The 15,287-nt window shown below is 31.5% G+C and overlaps 1 protein-coding gene across 1 annotated transcript in view; it reads right to left on the bottom strand.

The window, feature by feature from the left end:
- The window catches only part of MPDZ (multiple PDZ domain crumbs cell polarity complex component), a 215,033-nt gene that overhangs the window by 162,566 nt on the left and 37,180 nt on the right, over positions 1 to 15,287 (bottom strand). The window contains exon 3 of the mRNA XM_051970827.1: positions 13,824 to 13,990. Coding sequence (XP_051826787.1) covers positions 13,824 to 13,990 — 167 coding nt within the window. The remainder of the gene's footprint in view (positions 1 to 13,823; positions 13,991 to 15,287) is intronic.

The following is a 15,287-nucleotide window of genomic DNA, read 5'->3' as shown; positions in this document are numbered from 1 at the left end:
AATACCCCAAAGAGTGTTTTGCATAAAAAAGAAAGTAGATCTCAAAGCCTCTTTTTTTTTTTTAAGATGCACCTTCTCTGACTACATAAATCAATATATAAATATTTTGACTTTCCCCACCGAAGCAACTTAACTACAAAACAAAATTATTCTTAGTCATTCTGGAGCTATAGAATAAAAGCAAGTCAAGTACTGAAAAACTCTATCTTTGGAAGGCTAAGAACACTAATGCATAATTAATATAATTGTGACTTAGTCTACCAATTCTGAAAAAAAATAATTTTGACCTCTACTCTAAAGTCACTAAAATGTACATAATCAAAAGATTCAGGAGTATCATCACTACTAGGTATATACTTCAAAAGTGGTAACAGAAAAAGAAAAAGTCCCACATCCACAAAAATATTTATAATAATACATTTTGTTGAAGGAAAGAACTAAAGGGGAAAGTGGATGCTCATTACTCAGAGAATGAAAGAGGATATTATTGTGCCATTAGGAATAAAAAATAAAAATAATTGAAAGAAACCTAGGAATACTTGTATAAATTGATATAGAGAGAAATAAGAACAAAGAGAACATATACATGATAACCAGATCACAATAATGTAAAGGAAACTATATGGAAATGTGGACAGAATACGGAATGTGGAGTCGAGAAGACTTGAGTGGAATTTTTTTGGCTGTGACATACTGAACAAGTCACTTCATCTCACCTGCCTCACTTTCTACTCACATATAAAATGAAAATGATGACAGTATCTACTTTTCAGAATCATGAGAACAAAATAGGAATATTTATAAATTGTTTAGCAGATAAAATACTTATGAAAATGATGTATATTAATCATTAATAAGGAAACCATCTTTGAAAGATGTCAGACCTCGGATAAATGCAGTGACAAGACATACTTTCAGAAAAATGATGTTGAAGCATCCTTTCTCTTAATGGGAAACTGATGGACTGGAGCAGGTTAGAAACAACCACAACCTAGGGTCAATATACTTGGTTGTTAAAAAAATATTGATAACTATATATCAATATTTTTTTCTTGTATTTGATTTATTTTATTCATTTAAAAATACTGTTCTGAAAAAGGGGTCCTGTTCATAGACTTTACCAGAGTGCCAAGGTCCACAACAAACAAAATAAGGTTTAGCACCCTTGACCTAAAGGTACATAATGAAAGACAGATTTTCAAACACTGGCCAAGGCACTGGTTTATTTTGCTTAATACACTTATTACAAAATACTTCTATCAAGGGCCAAAGTGAAGTAAGAGATAGAGAGAGAATTACTGGATAATATCACAATAGATAGATGAAATAGAAATAGAAATAGAAATAAATAGAAATATGAAAATATCTAACATCTTGAATAAGATGAATCCATATATTTTAGCACATTTCTTGTTGATTTAAGCATCATATTCCTATATATCTAAAGATGGACACAGATTCTAGAAGTGTAGTTTTCATTTTTTTAATATGTAGGTTGTTTCTAAATTTGAAATTTGACAGATGCATAAGAAAAATGTTTCTCATTCCATAGAACCTAGTACAGTCAATAAACATTTATTAAATGTCCATTAGAAGTACTGTGCTAATCACTTAGAATACAAAAAGAGGGAAAAGAAAATCCCTTTCTTAGAAGGAGTTTACAGTGAGGGAGACAATAAATGAATAGATAGATACAAACAAGTTATAAACAGGACAAGTGAGAAATAATTAATAGGAAATAATTAAAAAGAGACACTGGAATTAAGACAAGTTAGGAAAGGCTTTTTTGTAGAAAATGAGATTTTGGTTGGGACTTAAAAGAAGTTAAGAAACCAGTAAGTAGAGATGAGGACAGAGATCATTTCAAGAATGGAGGAGAGTCAAAATATATGTCTAGAGAGAGGAAATGGGTCTTGTTTGAGACCATATATATGGGAATTTGATGCTAACTTAAAATAACAACAACAAAACAACAAGAAATGTGCTTAAACATATGAATTCACTTTACTCAAGATGTTAGAAATATGAAGATAAGGAATTCTATTTATATTTTATCTATCCCTTTTGCTTTTTCATAGTTGGGGCTAATGCTATTAGTTAGATGAATTTTTATTGTATAGTACTCATTTCCAGAAATACTTGGTATAATTTTTACTGCCTTATGAAAATATCAAATTGAATTTCTTCAAGCATTTTGGGTAATTTATACTGTATACTCTTGGTTGTTGTTTTTTTCTAAACATATTTTAAATGCACTTATGTAGAGTAGGAAGAAAATATCACTTTTGCTGATGTCTATTTAATGGATACTATGCATATTGAATGAAGAAAGCTAAAACACAAGCATATCTCAAGAGCTAGAGAATATTTAAACATTTTCATGCTTAAGTTTTAATGTTTTAGCCAGAATTAAAGCTGTTAACTTTGTTTAAGTTCCCAAGCACAGGCTTGTCAAAATGACAGATCTAGATGCCTCTACAATTTGTAAGTAATCTATTCTCTCATTTATATATATACTCCCGCTATCAATACACACTTTAACCCCTCTATAACTGAAAAGTTACCCCTGAAGTCCTGCATGGATGAAAAATCCCTTAACCTCTGTCCAGACTTGTGATGTGACTCTCTATACTTATTACGGACAGTCCTAGAAAAAGAGATAGAAAATTCATTACCAGGTCTGATACTAGAAGCCTTTTAAAGGCTTGAAATGACCTACTAGAGTTTAGGTTCTGTTAGTATCGCCTATTAGAGTTCAGGCATAAGGAGGTATAAGAGGCCTTATCTACTTAAATTTTTGTGTTTCTTCTTGGTTTTTGGCTTTAACAGTATAAGAAATAAAAAGTGAAGCATGCTTGAGAAAACTTGTGACAGGTGGACCTCTAACAAATGTGGGCTTTTTTTGTTAATCTGCACCTTGTCTTTTCTTGCAAAGGCAAGAAATTTGATTATTTTGTTGTGAATTTACACAAATGTTGTAACCAACCATTTGGAATTAGTCCCAAATATAAAATGCAAAGAAGAATGAATTGATCAAACATTGAGTGTATTCACTAAAATAAAGCACCAAAAATGGTAGTAATCACAGAAATTTTTTCATACATAGTAGGCATATATTTCAAGTTTCAGACTTAGGAAAGCCTCCTTTTCCATAAATCTTTCAGTAAAATACTGATTAGAGCACGGCTCTGATGCATTATTGAACAGCCAAACTCTTGCACAGTAATTGATGGTGGCACTCTGATTTAATGATCCTTATTTTTAAAGCTAATTAAAGAAATTGAGTTGCATGTTCAAAGGGGATTAGCTTAATGTGACGAGACTATTTTGGACATAAAATGGCTCCTGGCTCCTGAATTAAATGATAGACAAAATGGAACAGAAAGCCTTTGGAAAATAAATACATTTATTTTCAGGTGCAGTAGGAATAACTGTATATGTTCCTTTCTGCATCTTTTCAAAAAGAAGTTTAATTAGAAATAATTGTAAGATGTTAATATATCCTACAAGGTCATTACAAACACATTCATCATGTCCATCTGGACAGTTCATTTTGTAGTTTGAAAGCAAAATTTTTATTTTATGAAAGCCACAGTTTAGTAAAATGTATTGAATTACTTCTGACTAACATCAGCCATCAACAGGGAAAGGATCACTCAGTGATTTCCTAGTTGTCTTTTGATAATAATTCCTTACTACAGAAAAAAAATGGAGAGATGTTATTTTGAATCTAACGGCTCTAGATGGGTATCTCTATTTCTATGAATGCAAGTGCATCACAGTGACTAGACTTTATGTGTTTACTTTTTTATCTTTGTTTTAACTTCTCAAAACTAAAAAGATCAACTCAACTGAGCAACTCAATGTAGAGGGAAAAATAATTCTTTACTTATCCTTCCCCTTAAAGTTTAATATTATGATAAGCTGACAGACTGATTATCATATCCTCAATATTCCAAAATATTTTTTGCTTGACTTTTTGGGTTTTATTTGGTTTTGGACTTGGAGACAAATTTTGTATTTGAAACTGGAAGTATATGATTACGGTAATGTCTATAACACTTGATAAATTGTATGATCCTAAGCAAAATTTCTGACCCTCTCCACGTTTTAGTTTACTAGTGTGTAAAGTAGGAAAACTAATAACTTTTCTAATAAAATTCAATGCAACAAACCTGTACTGAATTCCAACTACATTCTAAGGAAAGAGCAGATAAAGAGCTAGTAGGATGACTTGGATTAAAGTCCCACCTTGAAAATATACTGGCTGTGTGATCTTGATTTCAATAAATCTCTCAGGGTCTACAAGCAATTATCTAAGATTATACAGTAAGTTGAAGATTTTCATTGTTAGAAGATTCCTTCATCAGGAAGTAATCTGTCCTGAAAAAATAATAGATGGTGATTCTAACTCTCCCCCTATTCCCCACTCCCCAAAATCACAAGGCAATAAAGATACAAAGACAAAACAATCTTTGGCTCTAAGAAACTTAAATTTTACTGGGGGACAGGAATATGACATATATGCAGTTAAATTTTTTTAAAAAAAGATAACTTGAAGAGAAAAACCTGTGATAATAAGAAACACGGAATATTCTGAGAGACAAAGAATAGGAAGTAGGCCAGTTCAGGCATATGGAATGGCATCTAAGCTATACAGAAGGAAGATGTAATGTTTAGTTCACAACATGGTGGTCTAGAATAAAAATAAAATGAAGAAGAGATGTATGAATAAATTCAGAAAAGGTGAGGTCATAAGTTCATAGATACAGAAGAAGAAGGTACTTTAGAGGTATCTAGTCTAATCATTTGATTTATAAATGAAAAAACTGAAGTCTGGAATGGTAAAATAACATGCCCCAGATCTCACTGGTAGATAGTTAAAGAAGCGGATTTGAGCCCAAGATGTCTCATGCAAAAATCAGTACTCTTTCACTGAAGAGAAGTATTGTATAAGTAGTAAAGCACTATAAAAATATGAGCTAGTATTTCACAAAATGCTATGAACTTAGACCACTGACCACTAACAGGTTTCAATAACCAATATAAATGATGGCCTATATAGATTCCCTCCTAAGAAGGCTCTTTCCATCTTCATTTACTGGACCACATTTCTGTAACATGCTTGATCTTTCTTAAACCTACACCTGAGAAAACTATTTCCATAAAACCATGAGGTTAACAAATATTTTACTAAACATAATTAATCTGTGCAGAATTTTTGTAGACACAGCCCTTAGAATTTTCAAGCTGAAAAACAAAAGGGAATAGATGATCATGTGATACACTGCTTCTCATTTTAGAGATGTGGAAACTAAAGGCAAAAACACAAATAAATAAGGGACACAGCATAGACAAATTGATAACTTTAGACTTGGAGTTTTGGGAAGGAATTAACCATTTTTTTAAAAAGAAGGGGATAGAACATGCTATTGATTTCTAAGAATCTTTCCAGGTCTAATGCTATTACCCTGATTAATGCTGTGTCTATACAAATGAAATGAGTAGCTTGTGATATGTTTGGTCAACTTGCTATAGCCATTTTAATGGCCAAATCTGAAAAGTTCATGATCAATCAGATTAATGTTTTTAAAAAATGAGCATAGCTAAGAATGCTGAATTAGGCACAATTCCATTGTAACAATTGAATAATTATAAATATAAACAGATAAGCTAAATAAGTCTGAATTATCTAGGTTCAGAGGTCATGAATTAAGAAACGGGTACCACAATGTATAGAGTGCTGGATCTGGAATCAGAAGGACCAGAGTCCCAATAGCCACAGGCAAACACTATGAGTCTGAATAAGTCACTTAAAGTTTGCCTGCCTCCCTTTCTTCATCTGTAAAGTGAAGATAATATTTACTTTCAAGATTGTTGTGAGGATAAAGTTTATAAAATGCCTTATAAACCTTAAATTGCCAAACAAACTAGCTGTCATTATTAACTTGATCAAGTGAACTTTAGTGATATCTGGGTGACTTCTTGTTTACTTGTTTTCACAATTTCATTCCATTTTCTCTGTAGAGTAAATACTTTAATGTCAATAAAAACACTCAGTATATGACAAGGCAAACAAAACACATTAAGATTTTACTTAAGAGATCTCTCATGAAAATCAAAAACAAGAGCCCAAGAACTTTATAAGATTAACCATTGTTCATTAGCTATTTGTTCTTGCTTTACATAGTTATAAAAATTTTGATAATTTAATTATAATTTACTTTTTACATACATGGTAGCTCAAAAGTCTTATAAGGCATTAGTAAACTTACATACCATATTATGTGATTATATGTTATGTCATTTATTTTAAATGTCATTCAAATGTTATATCATTCACTTTAAATTTTATATATACATACATGCACATACACAAATTTTACATTTTCTGATACTGCTACAAATTTGAAGCAGAAAATTTGGGAGGAAGGATGTGAGAAGCTACTATAATGGGAAATAAAATAACTTGCCCAAGGGTACAAAAGTGATAAAATAACCCAGGTTTTAGTTTGTATTTGGGATTTTTTTCCCTCTATCAGTTCCATAGTATCAATTACTGACCTACTTTTTCCTATTAGGGAAAGAATCAGGAAACTAGCACTTTAAAAGATTTTAGATGATGTACATTTCTTTCATCAATACTTTTTTTGTCATACTATGACTCTTTGTACTTATAGCTGCACCTGTCTCATTAAGTAGCAGATTTAAATCTAGATTCCTTACTCTAAATCAAATCATTCTGTTAACTTTTTTTATATTCATGAACTATGACCTCAAAGCTCTATGAGTAAAAAAAAAATATCTATCTCCAATGACTTTATTTCAATCTAGTAGAGTCAAAATGCCCTTTGAGGTCAGTAGCAAGTTCGGGTTCTCATCCCAAATCTGAAAGGTCATTTAACTTTGAAATTAAAATTCCACCCAGCACCATTTGCTGTTTTAGACATACATGTACAAACACACATACTGGCCTAAAATAGCAAGATGGTGTTGCATTTTAATCCAGTGCTACATATAAAGCTTGCCCAGGAAAAAGCAAGAATTTTAATCCCATCTTTCAAATACTCTATATTTACATACTTTTAGTTAAAGGAACAAACATTCAAAAGCTGTTATTGAACCAAAAATAAAGTACTCAAAATTCCTACAATAAATAAACTTCATGATAAATGTAAAAACATATAAGTGATTCTCTCTCATTATCTGAGGTTGCTTTTTAAATTCCTCCCAGATAAAAAACTATTCATGTTCTTCACTGGTCATTGATTTTCTTCAGTTGTTTTTGTTTTAAAATTATGAATGTGTTAGTATAAGGAATACCTGGTGTGAATATTCTATCTACAAATGCAGATGGGCAATTCATTAACTTAGCATTTTCAAAAATTACCCAGGGTGCTGAAAATTAAATGACTTGACCATGCACATAGGATGTGACTAAGGAGGACCTGAATGCTCAGGAATATTGCTAATCTTCAAAAAATGTATAAATAATCAGTTTTGGAGGATGCTTTTGAATGGGATAAAGATATATTTCTCTTCTTTCTTCTGTCTTCCCATGAACAGCAAGTCATAATTCCATCTATGCATTTGGGGGAGATGGCAGTAATTTCCTCTACAGGGATAATAGGTTTACAAATGAATAAACTCCATTCCAAATTCAAAATGAGTTTTGAATGTATCTTTTGGTGAAATGTCTATCCCATTTTCTTATAAATTAAAATTCATTTAGGTTAATTGATCAAAAAAAAAAAAGGGAAAACAAACAGTTGTCAAAAGAACAACTGCAAATATTAACAGCCATATAAAAGATCTTTTCAAATCACGAATGGAAAGCAAATTAAGCAACTGAGGTGACATCTTATAACCAGCTAAGAAACTATGACTAAAAAAGGGAAATCAATGGTACATGGACTATGAACAGCCAAGCACGTGCTGATAGATTTTTGAATTGTTTAAACAATTCTGCAAAGTATTCTGGAATTATGTTTAAAAAGAGACAAAAATGGCCAGATCATTTCATCTAGAGATTCCCTTCTGTCAAAGACAGAAAAGAAGATTCCAAAAAATTCAGAGTAGCACTTGAAATTTTAGTTTGAGAATTTCTTGGCATTCCTGGAAAACTGAAGATGACATCAATGTCACATACCAGCACTTCATGGTTTTCAGCTATTCTCATTGTTACATTCAGCATACATTTGTTGATTAAATAATCACTTAGTTATTAGTTTGATTGTTGTATAGACAAAACTCAAATGACAGGTCATCTTTATAAAGCTTCCAAACACAAAGAGTCCATCAAATCCAAAACTATTGCTTTGTAATTTAATAAACCTACTATATGTAAAATACTAAAGGAGGTAAAGGAAATACTGGAAGATACAAAGGCCAAAAAAAAAAAAATCCCTGCCTCAAGGAGTTTACATTTTGCTAGAAGATAAACACATTATATAAATGTATATCTGGATAAGAAACAATGTGAGGAAAAAGCCCTAAAAACTGGAAGTGGGAAAGTGTACTCAGTTCTTTAGAATTTTAAAAGAAGCTGGAAAAACTAAGAGCCTGGGTGAGGATGCTGTGTATCCCTTCTAGTCAGGGATAGAAGAGGACAATTTATGCATTGGCAAAAGGGAAGCAGGAAAGAAGAGAGAAGAGTGACAATTTTAGAGAATGGCAAGAAGACCATTTTGGCTGAGATGTAGAGATTATGAAAGAAGTCATATGAAATAATTTCTGAAAAGGCAGGGTAAGGCCAGATTGTGTTGGGTCTTTCTTAAATGACTAATTAACTGCCAAGTTTATGCTTTGAGGGTTTTTTGTTTTGTTTTATTTTTTATCCTCTAGACAATAAAGAGCTACTGAGGATTTCTGAGCAAAGAAGAGGCATAAATCTATAAATAACAGTCTATTTCATATTACTTTTTGAAATCAGTGAAACAATGTTTTGTGTAGAAATGAAACACATTAAGACTATCATCTTTAAATATTTAAAGAATTTTTAATTTTGTCCCCAATGGTCTTTTTTTTTAATTAATATCCCTTGGTCATACATTGCATTAATTTCTGAATATGTTTGTCTTTCCACTCTCCTAACCACTTGGTCTTTCCTTGTAACAAAGATTCAAAAAGAAAAAAAAAAGGAAGGAAGTCAGGAAATCAGGAAGAAAGGAAGGAAGGAAAAGAAGGAGGGAGGGAGGGAAGAAGGAAGGAAGAAAGGAAGAAAGCATTGAATGTGACAATATTTAAGGGAGGGAAAAACTAGGTGTTCAAAGGAAATTAACTCAACAACTGATAGTACATTGCAATTTCTCACATCCACAGCTTCCTCCCTCTGCAGCAAGGAAAGCAGCACATTTTCTGGACACATTTAGTTTTAGCATTCTTTTCATTTATTGCAGTTACTATCCATATTGTTTAATTGTTCTAACCTCCTCATTAATTTTTATAAGTTTTCCCGTTACATCCATGTACCATAGCTTATGTTATACATAATATCTATATATCTATATCTATATCTATATCTGTATATATTAGGTTATATAACAATCTGTTAAAAAGGAGGGAAATGGGACAAAAACCTCACAAAATCAAGCACATAATAATGTGAATAATAATGAAACTTAAAAAAAAATCAATTTCAATGGTATCTAGACTATTATTCCAAATAACCAAGACACAAAAGATCTATGTGATTCATGTAATCCTGTTTTTTAACCTAAATTATCTTTATCATTTTATTACTTACCCACTTAACTTGTATAGAAATAGACAAAAATCTTCTGAAAGCTTTTTAAGCTTCAACTTAGAAATATTTATGATAACTGCAAATCTTAATTTCACTGTAAACACAGCATAACAGAGAGAACAATGGATCTGAAGTCTTCTGGTTTCAATTCCTATCTCTGCCACTTACCTTATGGGGTTTTATATCTCTCATTTTATAAGTCTACAGATTCATTTTCTCAACCAAAATCTGAAAAAGTTGTAATGGATAATTTCAAAATTCCCTTACAACTCTAAATCTATGAACCTATGAATTTAAGCCAGACAAAAAAAAATATGTATTTCTATTATATTTTCTGGTTATTTTATCTGACAAGACAACAAATTCTGCAGAAACTGGGTTTTGCCTGTACAGGGTCTGAAAAGTTCCACAGGCTGCACAGGCAAAATAAAGATCCTTATGGCTGGTAAGTTTCTATGATTAAACCATTAATGTGTTTATTCTTAACCCCCTTCCCCCACAATAGCTGGATTTTGGTCATGAATAAGCACTAAGCCCTAGGGTGATTAGCTATAATAATGATTCAGTGACAGTAGGTCTACTGCTTGAAAATGAGCATTTGACAGATCATTGACACACAGTCAGAGTCCTTTTCACTTAAATGGGAATTGTGTAATAAGGCAATGAATTGAGACCGTTAGAGATTATCTGGGTTTAACAGCACGTCCTTTTAGCTGGCAGTTATAACAATATACCAAGTAGCAGAATTAAACAGAGGCATCAATTATACCCCCCGACCTGTTAGTATTTTTGACAATATTTAAATAGCACATCCCTTTAGGGCATGGCTTTTATGCCCTCTTCGTTACACACCTGTCAAGTATTTAATTTGCCAAAGGAAACAGTTTGATTTCCAAGGGCAATCTTAATATTGAAGTAGCAAATTGGGAAAATTGAATCTTATTGAATAGAAGTAATGAGAAGAATCTGAGAAAAAAAATAGTAGGCTTAATTCAATGTGGCATGCACGCATCTGTCATTGACACAACAATACGATCAAGTTCCCCAATATGTTGCATATACCTCAGGCTTATAAATTATTCACTTTCTTCTCTTCTCAGGGACATAGAAGCATGCTAAAGAAGGCTCTTCTAGGGGCTCAAATTTCTAGCTCTAAGAACTGTACAAAGATTGTGACTGGAAAAACTTACCTGTTGTGATAAGTGAAGATAAAAAATAATAAATAAATGTTTAATTACTGCTGTCAGAACTTAGTACAGGACTTCCTTGTTTTAATATTAAGACAATACATTTTTTAAATGGTAGGTGTTAAGTGACACAAAATAGAATGTTAGATCTGGAAGCAGAAAGAACTTAGTTCAATTCTGGCCTCAAAATCTTATTAGCTATATGACTCTGGACAAGATTCCTCAACTGTAAAATGGGAATTATTATAGTGACTACCTTCCATGGTTACTGTGAAGATAAAATAGGATATTTTTAAAGTGTTCTGCAAACCTTCAAACAAAATATGAATGCTATTACCATAAGAGGGAAAAATTTGGTGTCAAAATATACCTGATACATCATTCAATCCAACTCCTCATTTTTCAAATATAGAAAGTAAGCTACAAAGATGTGACATAACTTTACCAACATCCCAGAGGTAAATATGTAGCAGAACAGGGATTAAAATCCTCTAAATCCAATGCCATAAATAGAAGACCAAAGAAGAAATAAGACCTTCCTTTTTCTTAATAAACTATGCAAAAAAAAAAAAAAACTAACATAATGAGAAACCAGAATAGTCAGGAAAAAATTAATTAGGACAAATAAAATAACAGAAGTGATTCATTCAATTCAGAATGTATTTAATATTTCTAGAAACTGAAAAGACAATGATGATGGTGAAATATGACTGAAATTGCTAACCTTTCCAGAGAAAAAGAAGACAAATTTCTCCTACTTCTTTTATCTCTCTCAGTAAATGATGTGCATGAAATAAATATTTAAGGTACATTTCTTAAATATAAAGAAAAAAGAAATATGGATGCTAATTATTCCCTTTCTATATGAAATAGCAGGTAAGACAAAAAAAAGTATATCTAAGACACTAGCATAGAATGTGCCTTCTCAATTTACCTTTGTCCTATGTAGATAATGCTGGGATATCTTCAGATAAGTTTTAGCTGAACCTTACAGAAATAAACAGGACTAATAATTACTACTGGAATCTAGAGCAGAGTTTCTTAACCTTTCTGGTAGAATCGAATCTTTTGGCATTCTGGCAAAGTCCATAGATCCATTCTCACAATAATGTTTTGAAATGCTCAAAAGAAAATACAAATAAAATAATCACACTGAAATGAAGATGTAATTTTATTTTAGCATCAAAGTTCCCCTGAAATATTATTGGTGGACCCTGAGCTTTCTAAGAAACATGTTCTAGAGTAGTATTTTTACCATTCCATCTACAGTATGTTTTATAAAGAAAACTATACAGCAGACACTGCCTCCCTATCTTTGCTTCTCAATGAATTCTCCCCACCAACACTAAGTTGGCTAAAAGTTAAGTCAAATCAACAAGCATTTTTTAAGTACTTACTACATACCAGGCACTGGAGAAGGAATTTCAGGAATAATAGGACAAGAAATAAGACAAAATTTCAGAAGAAGTAAAGGCCAGGCCTCTTTTGTTTACTGTTTATGTTTACTACTACTTTTTCAATTTAGCATATTTCTTTAACTTTAATTAAAAATGTTTATAAATATCATTTCTATGATAATGAAAACTGAACACATATCTTGGACCTTTATATTTCATAAAGCTTATCAAGCCATTATTTCTTAAATCAATAATTTTAATTGTTTTTTCAAGGGAACAAACACCTCTCCTCATTATAGTTTACCTAAATTTAACCAAAATACCAAATCAAATACTTTCATGAATCTAAGATTTACTGAGAAGAAATTATTCTACAAGACTTCACCAATCTATTTCTCATAATTTCTAGATTCACAGAATAAAAACATTTTTCACTTAGGATCTCCCCTATCACCTCTCCTCTGACCTAAATTATGAACCTTTCATAAAATAGGCTGAAGCTATTCCTTCTTAAATGACTAAATTTCCAGACTACTTTGTGACGTTATAGTGTTTGTGCTATCTCACTCATTAAAGTGACAAACTAAAGTTTGTCAGTAATTCTCAATTGTATCATAAAAAACACTTTAACAATACTAAAATTGATTTTAATTACTATTACATTGACTTAAAAGCCTACATAGGAAAAATAATAACTTGTGATCAAAATAATGATCTGGATAGGTCAAAATATCTGGGAAAATTAATAATAGAAATTGAAATATGGCTAACTTAATTATTTGAGTTCAGAGCATGTACACCCTCAGGTTCCATATGGTCAGTGTGATATATTTCCATTCTAATTTAAATGCTTGAAAGTTTCTTTTCTATAAAAATTCCAAATAAAAATTGTGAACATAAAAAAAATAGAATACTGTGTTACATTTGGAAGTTCGAATGTTTATCACCATCTGACGCTGTCATGGGAAGCAATTGCTCCTTACACTCCTTTAAGAAGTGAGAATTTGCAACGCCACCAACTGATGACAATGTAATTATCCCTCATACTGTCAAAATAGAGGTGCTTTCCCTTCCTCACATACATGATTACACATGTAAATCCAATCTTATCAGAAATGTTGTAAAGAAAGGGATCAAATGTTTAGGTGGGGATGCGCAATATCATATGAAGAATAAACTTTAGTGATGAAGACCACATCTACATACAGATCTCTATCTTAAACATATTTGTATCATTCCCTTCTTCTGTAGGAATTCATTCTTTGGCATCCAGACAGCTTTCAACAGAATGTCATATCATCCACAATATACAGCAATAACCATGGCAAAAAATAACTAGGAGAAGAAAAAAGCCACAGTGAATCTGAATGTCTCATTTTGGGCTCAAATGATTTAATTAACTATTCATTAACACATACAAAAATCAGCCTTTCAGAAAAATAAAAGAGATAGTAGTCTTTTCCAGAATGCTTGCTTGGATGGGTGATGTCTTACCTGATCTTTCAGCTGCTGAACTGATGTCTGAAGGTTGAGAATCTGACTAAAGAGAGGGCTCTGCAGGACTGACTTTAGAAGACTCAGTTTGTCCTCATTCGCTATATCACCACGTTCCCGCAGTTTCGCCTGTAATCGCTCTGCTGCTTGTAAGGCTCGGCTGGTATCTACACCAAAATGTATTAGTAATCAATAATACATTTTTCAATGCATTTATAACATAATAACATAATAGATAACATAATAAATTTTTATTGACTGAATGATAGCAAGACAACCATATTTTCCAATAAAACAATGAAACTACATCCACTCTCACCAAAATAATAATGAAAATTCAGATTTAAATAGAGCTTTTATAAATTGTTAAACATACATTATATTTTATTCTTATATCAATTATATGAAGTGGGTTTTTTAAGTATTATTTTCCATTTTAAAGATGGGAAAAATAAGGTACAAAAGAGTTAAATAATTACCAAAAGTCACATGTAAAGTTAATGACAATGTTGGAACATGAACTCTCATAGTCTCTAAATCCAGTCTAAATCCAGTGGTTTTTTTCCCCACTATACCATGAGTCCTCTGACAAAAAATTTACAGGAGAACTTTAAGAGGTAAAGTGATAATTTACTACTACAAAACACAGTCACTCAAGTCTGCCATGATTAATGCAAAGAGAGAGAGAGAGAGAGAGAGAGAGAGAGAGAGAGAGAGAAGAGCAGATAGAAGAAAAGAAAAAAAAAGAAAATGAAAAAATGTTGATACAACACTTTGTGGTAGGAAAAAACTGGGAGAAAAAATAGATGCCTATTAACTGGGGATAAATAGTGATACATGAATATTATGGACTATTATTGACAAACATGATGAATACAGAGAAATATGGAAGGATTTAAGTAAACTAATTTACAATATAAATAAGACAAGCCAGGTAAAAAACACACACAAAGATTACATTGATAAAAATGGAAAGAACAATGACTACACTAGAACATAAACAATAAAAAATAACTGTTGCAGAATTCTAAGGAACAAGCATGAAACTAAGGAAGAGATACAAAACCTGACCTTACTCCTTTGAAGAGCTGTGTGGGAATAGGGTGGACAAAAAGAGAGTGGTAGAAAGATATGGAATATCGCATACAATATCAATTGGTTTTTATGTCTTGATCAGTTTTGCTGGGTTTTTCCTCTTCCTCTTTTTTGTTTTCCTTTTTTGTTTTTTTTTTTAATAGAGGAGAGAGATATGAGGGGAAATTTGGGTGTTATAAAAATAAATTCTATCGATAAAAATTTATTTTTAAGAAGATGCTTGAAAACAGGGATATATTTAGTCTATTCAATATAACATTTAATTACATTTTCTTCCTTTTTAAATTAAGTAAAAAACTATTTTACTTAGAGTATATGTGAATTTAAATGTTAGCTGTGTCTACTCTCACAACAAATATCTGCTCAATA

The sequence above is a fragment of the Antechinus flavipes genome, chromosome 1, assembly GCF_016432865.1.
Source record: "Antechinus flavipes isolate AdamAnt ecotype Samford, QLD, Australia chromosome 1, AdamAnt_v2, whole genome shotgun sequence".
Classification (NCBI taxonomy): domain Eukaryota; kingdom Metazoa; phylum Chordata; class Mammalia; order Dasyuromorphia; family Dasyuridae; genus Antechinus; species Antechinus flavipes.
Note: the sequence above shows the minus strand (reverse complement) of the source record. Positions and strands in the feature narration are given on the sequence as shown.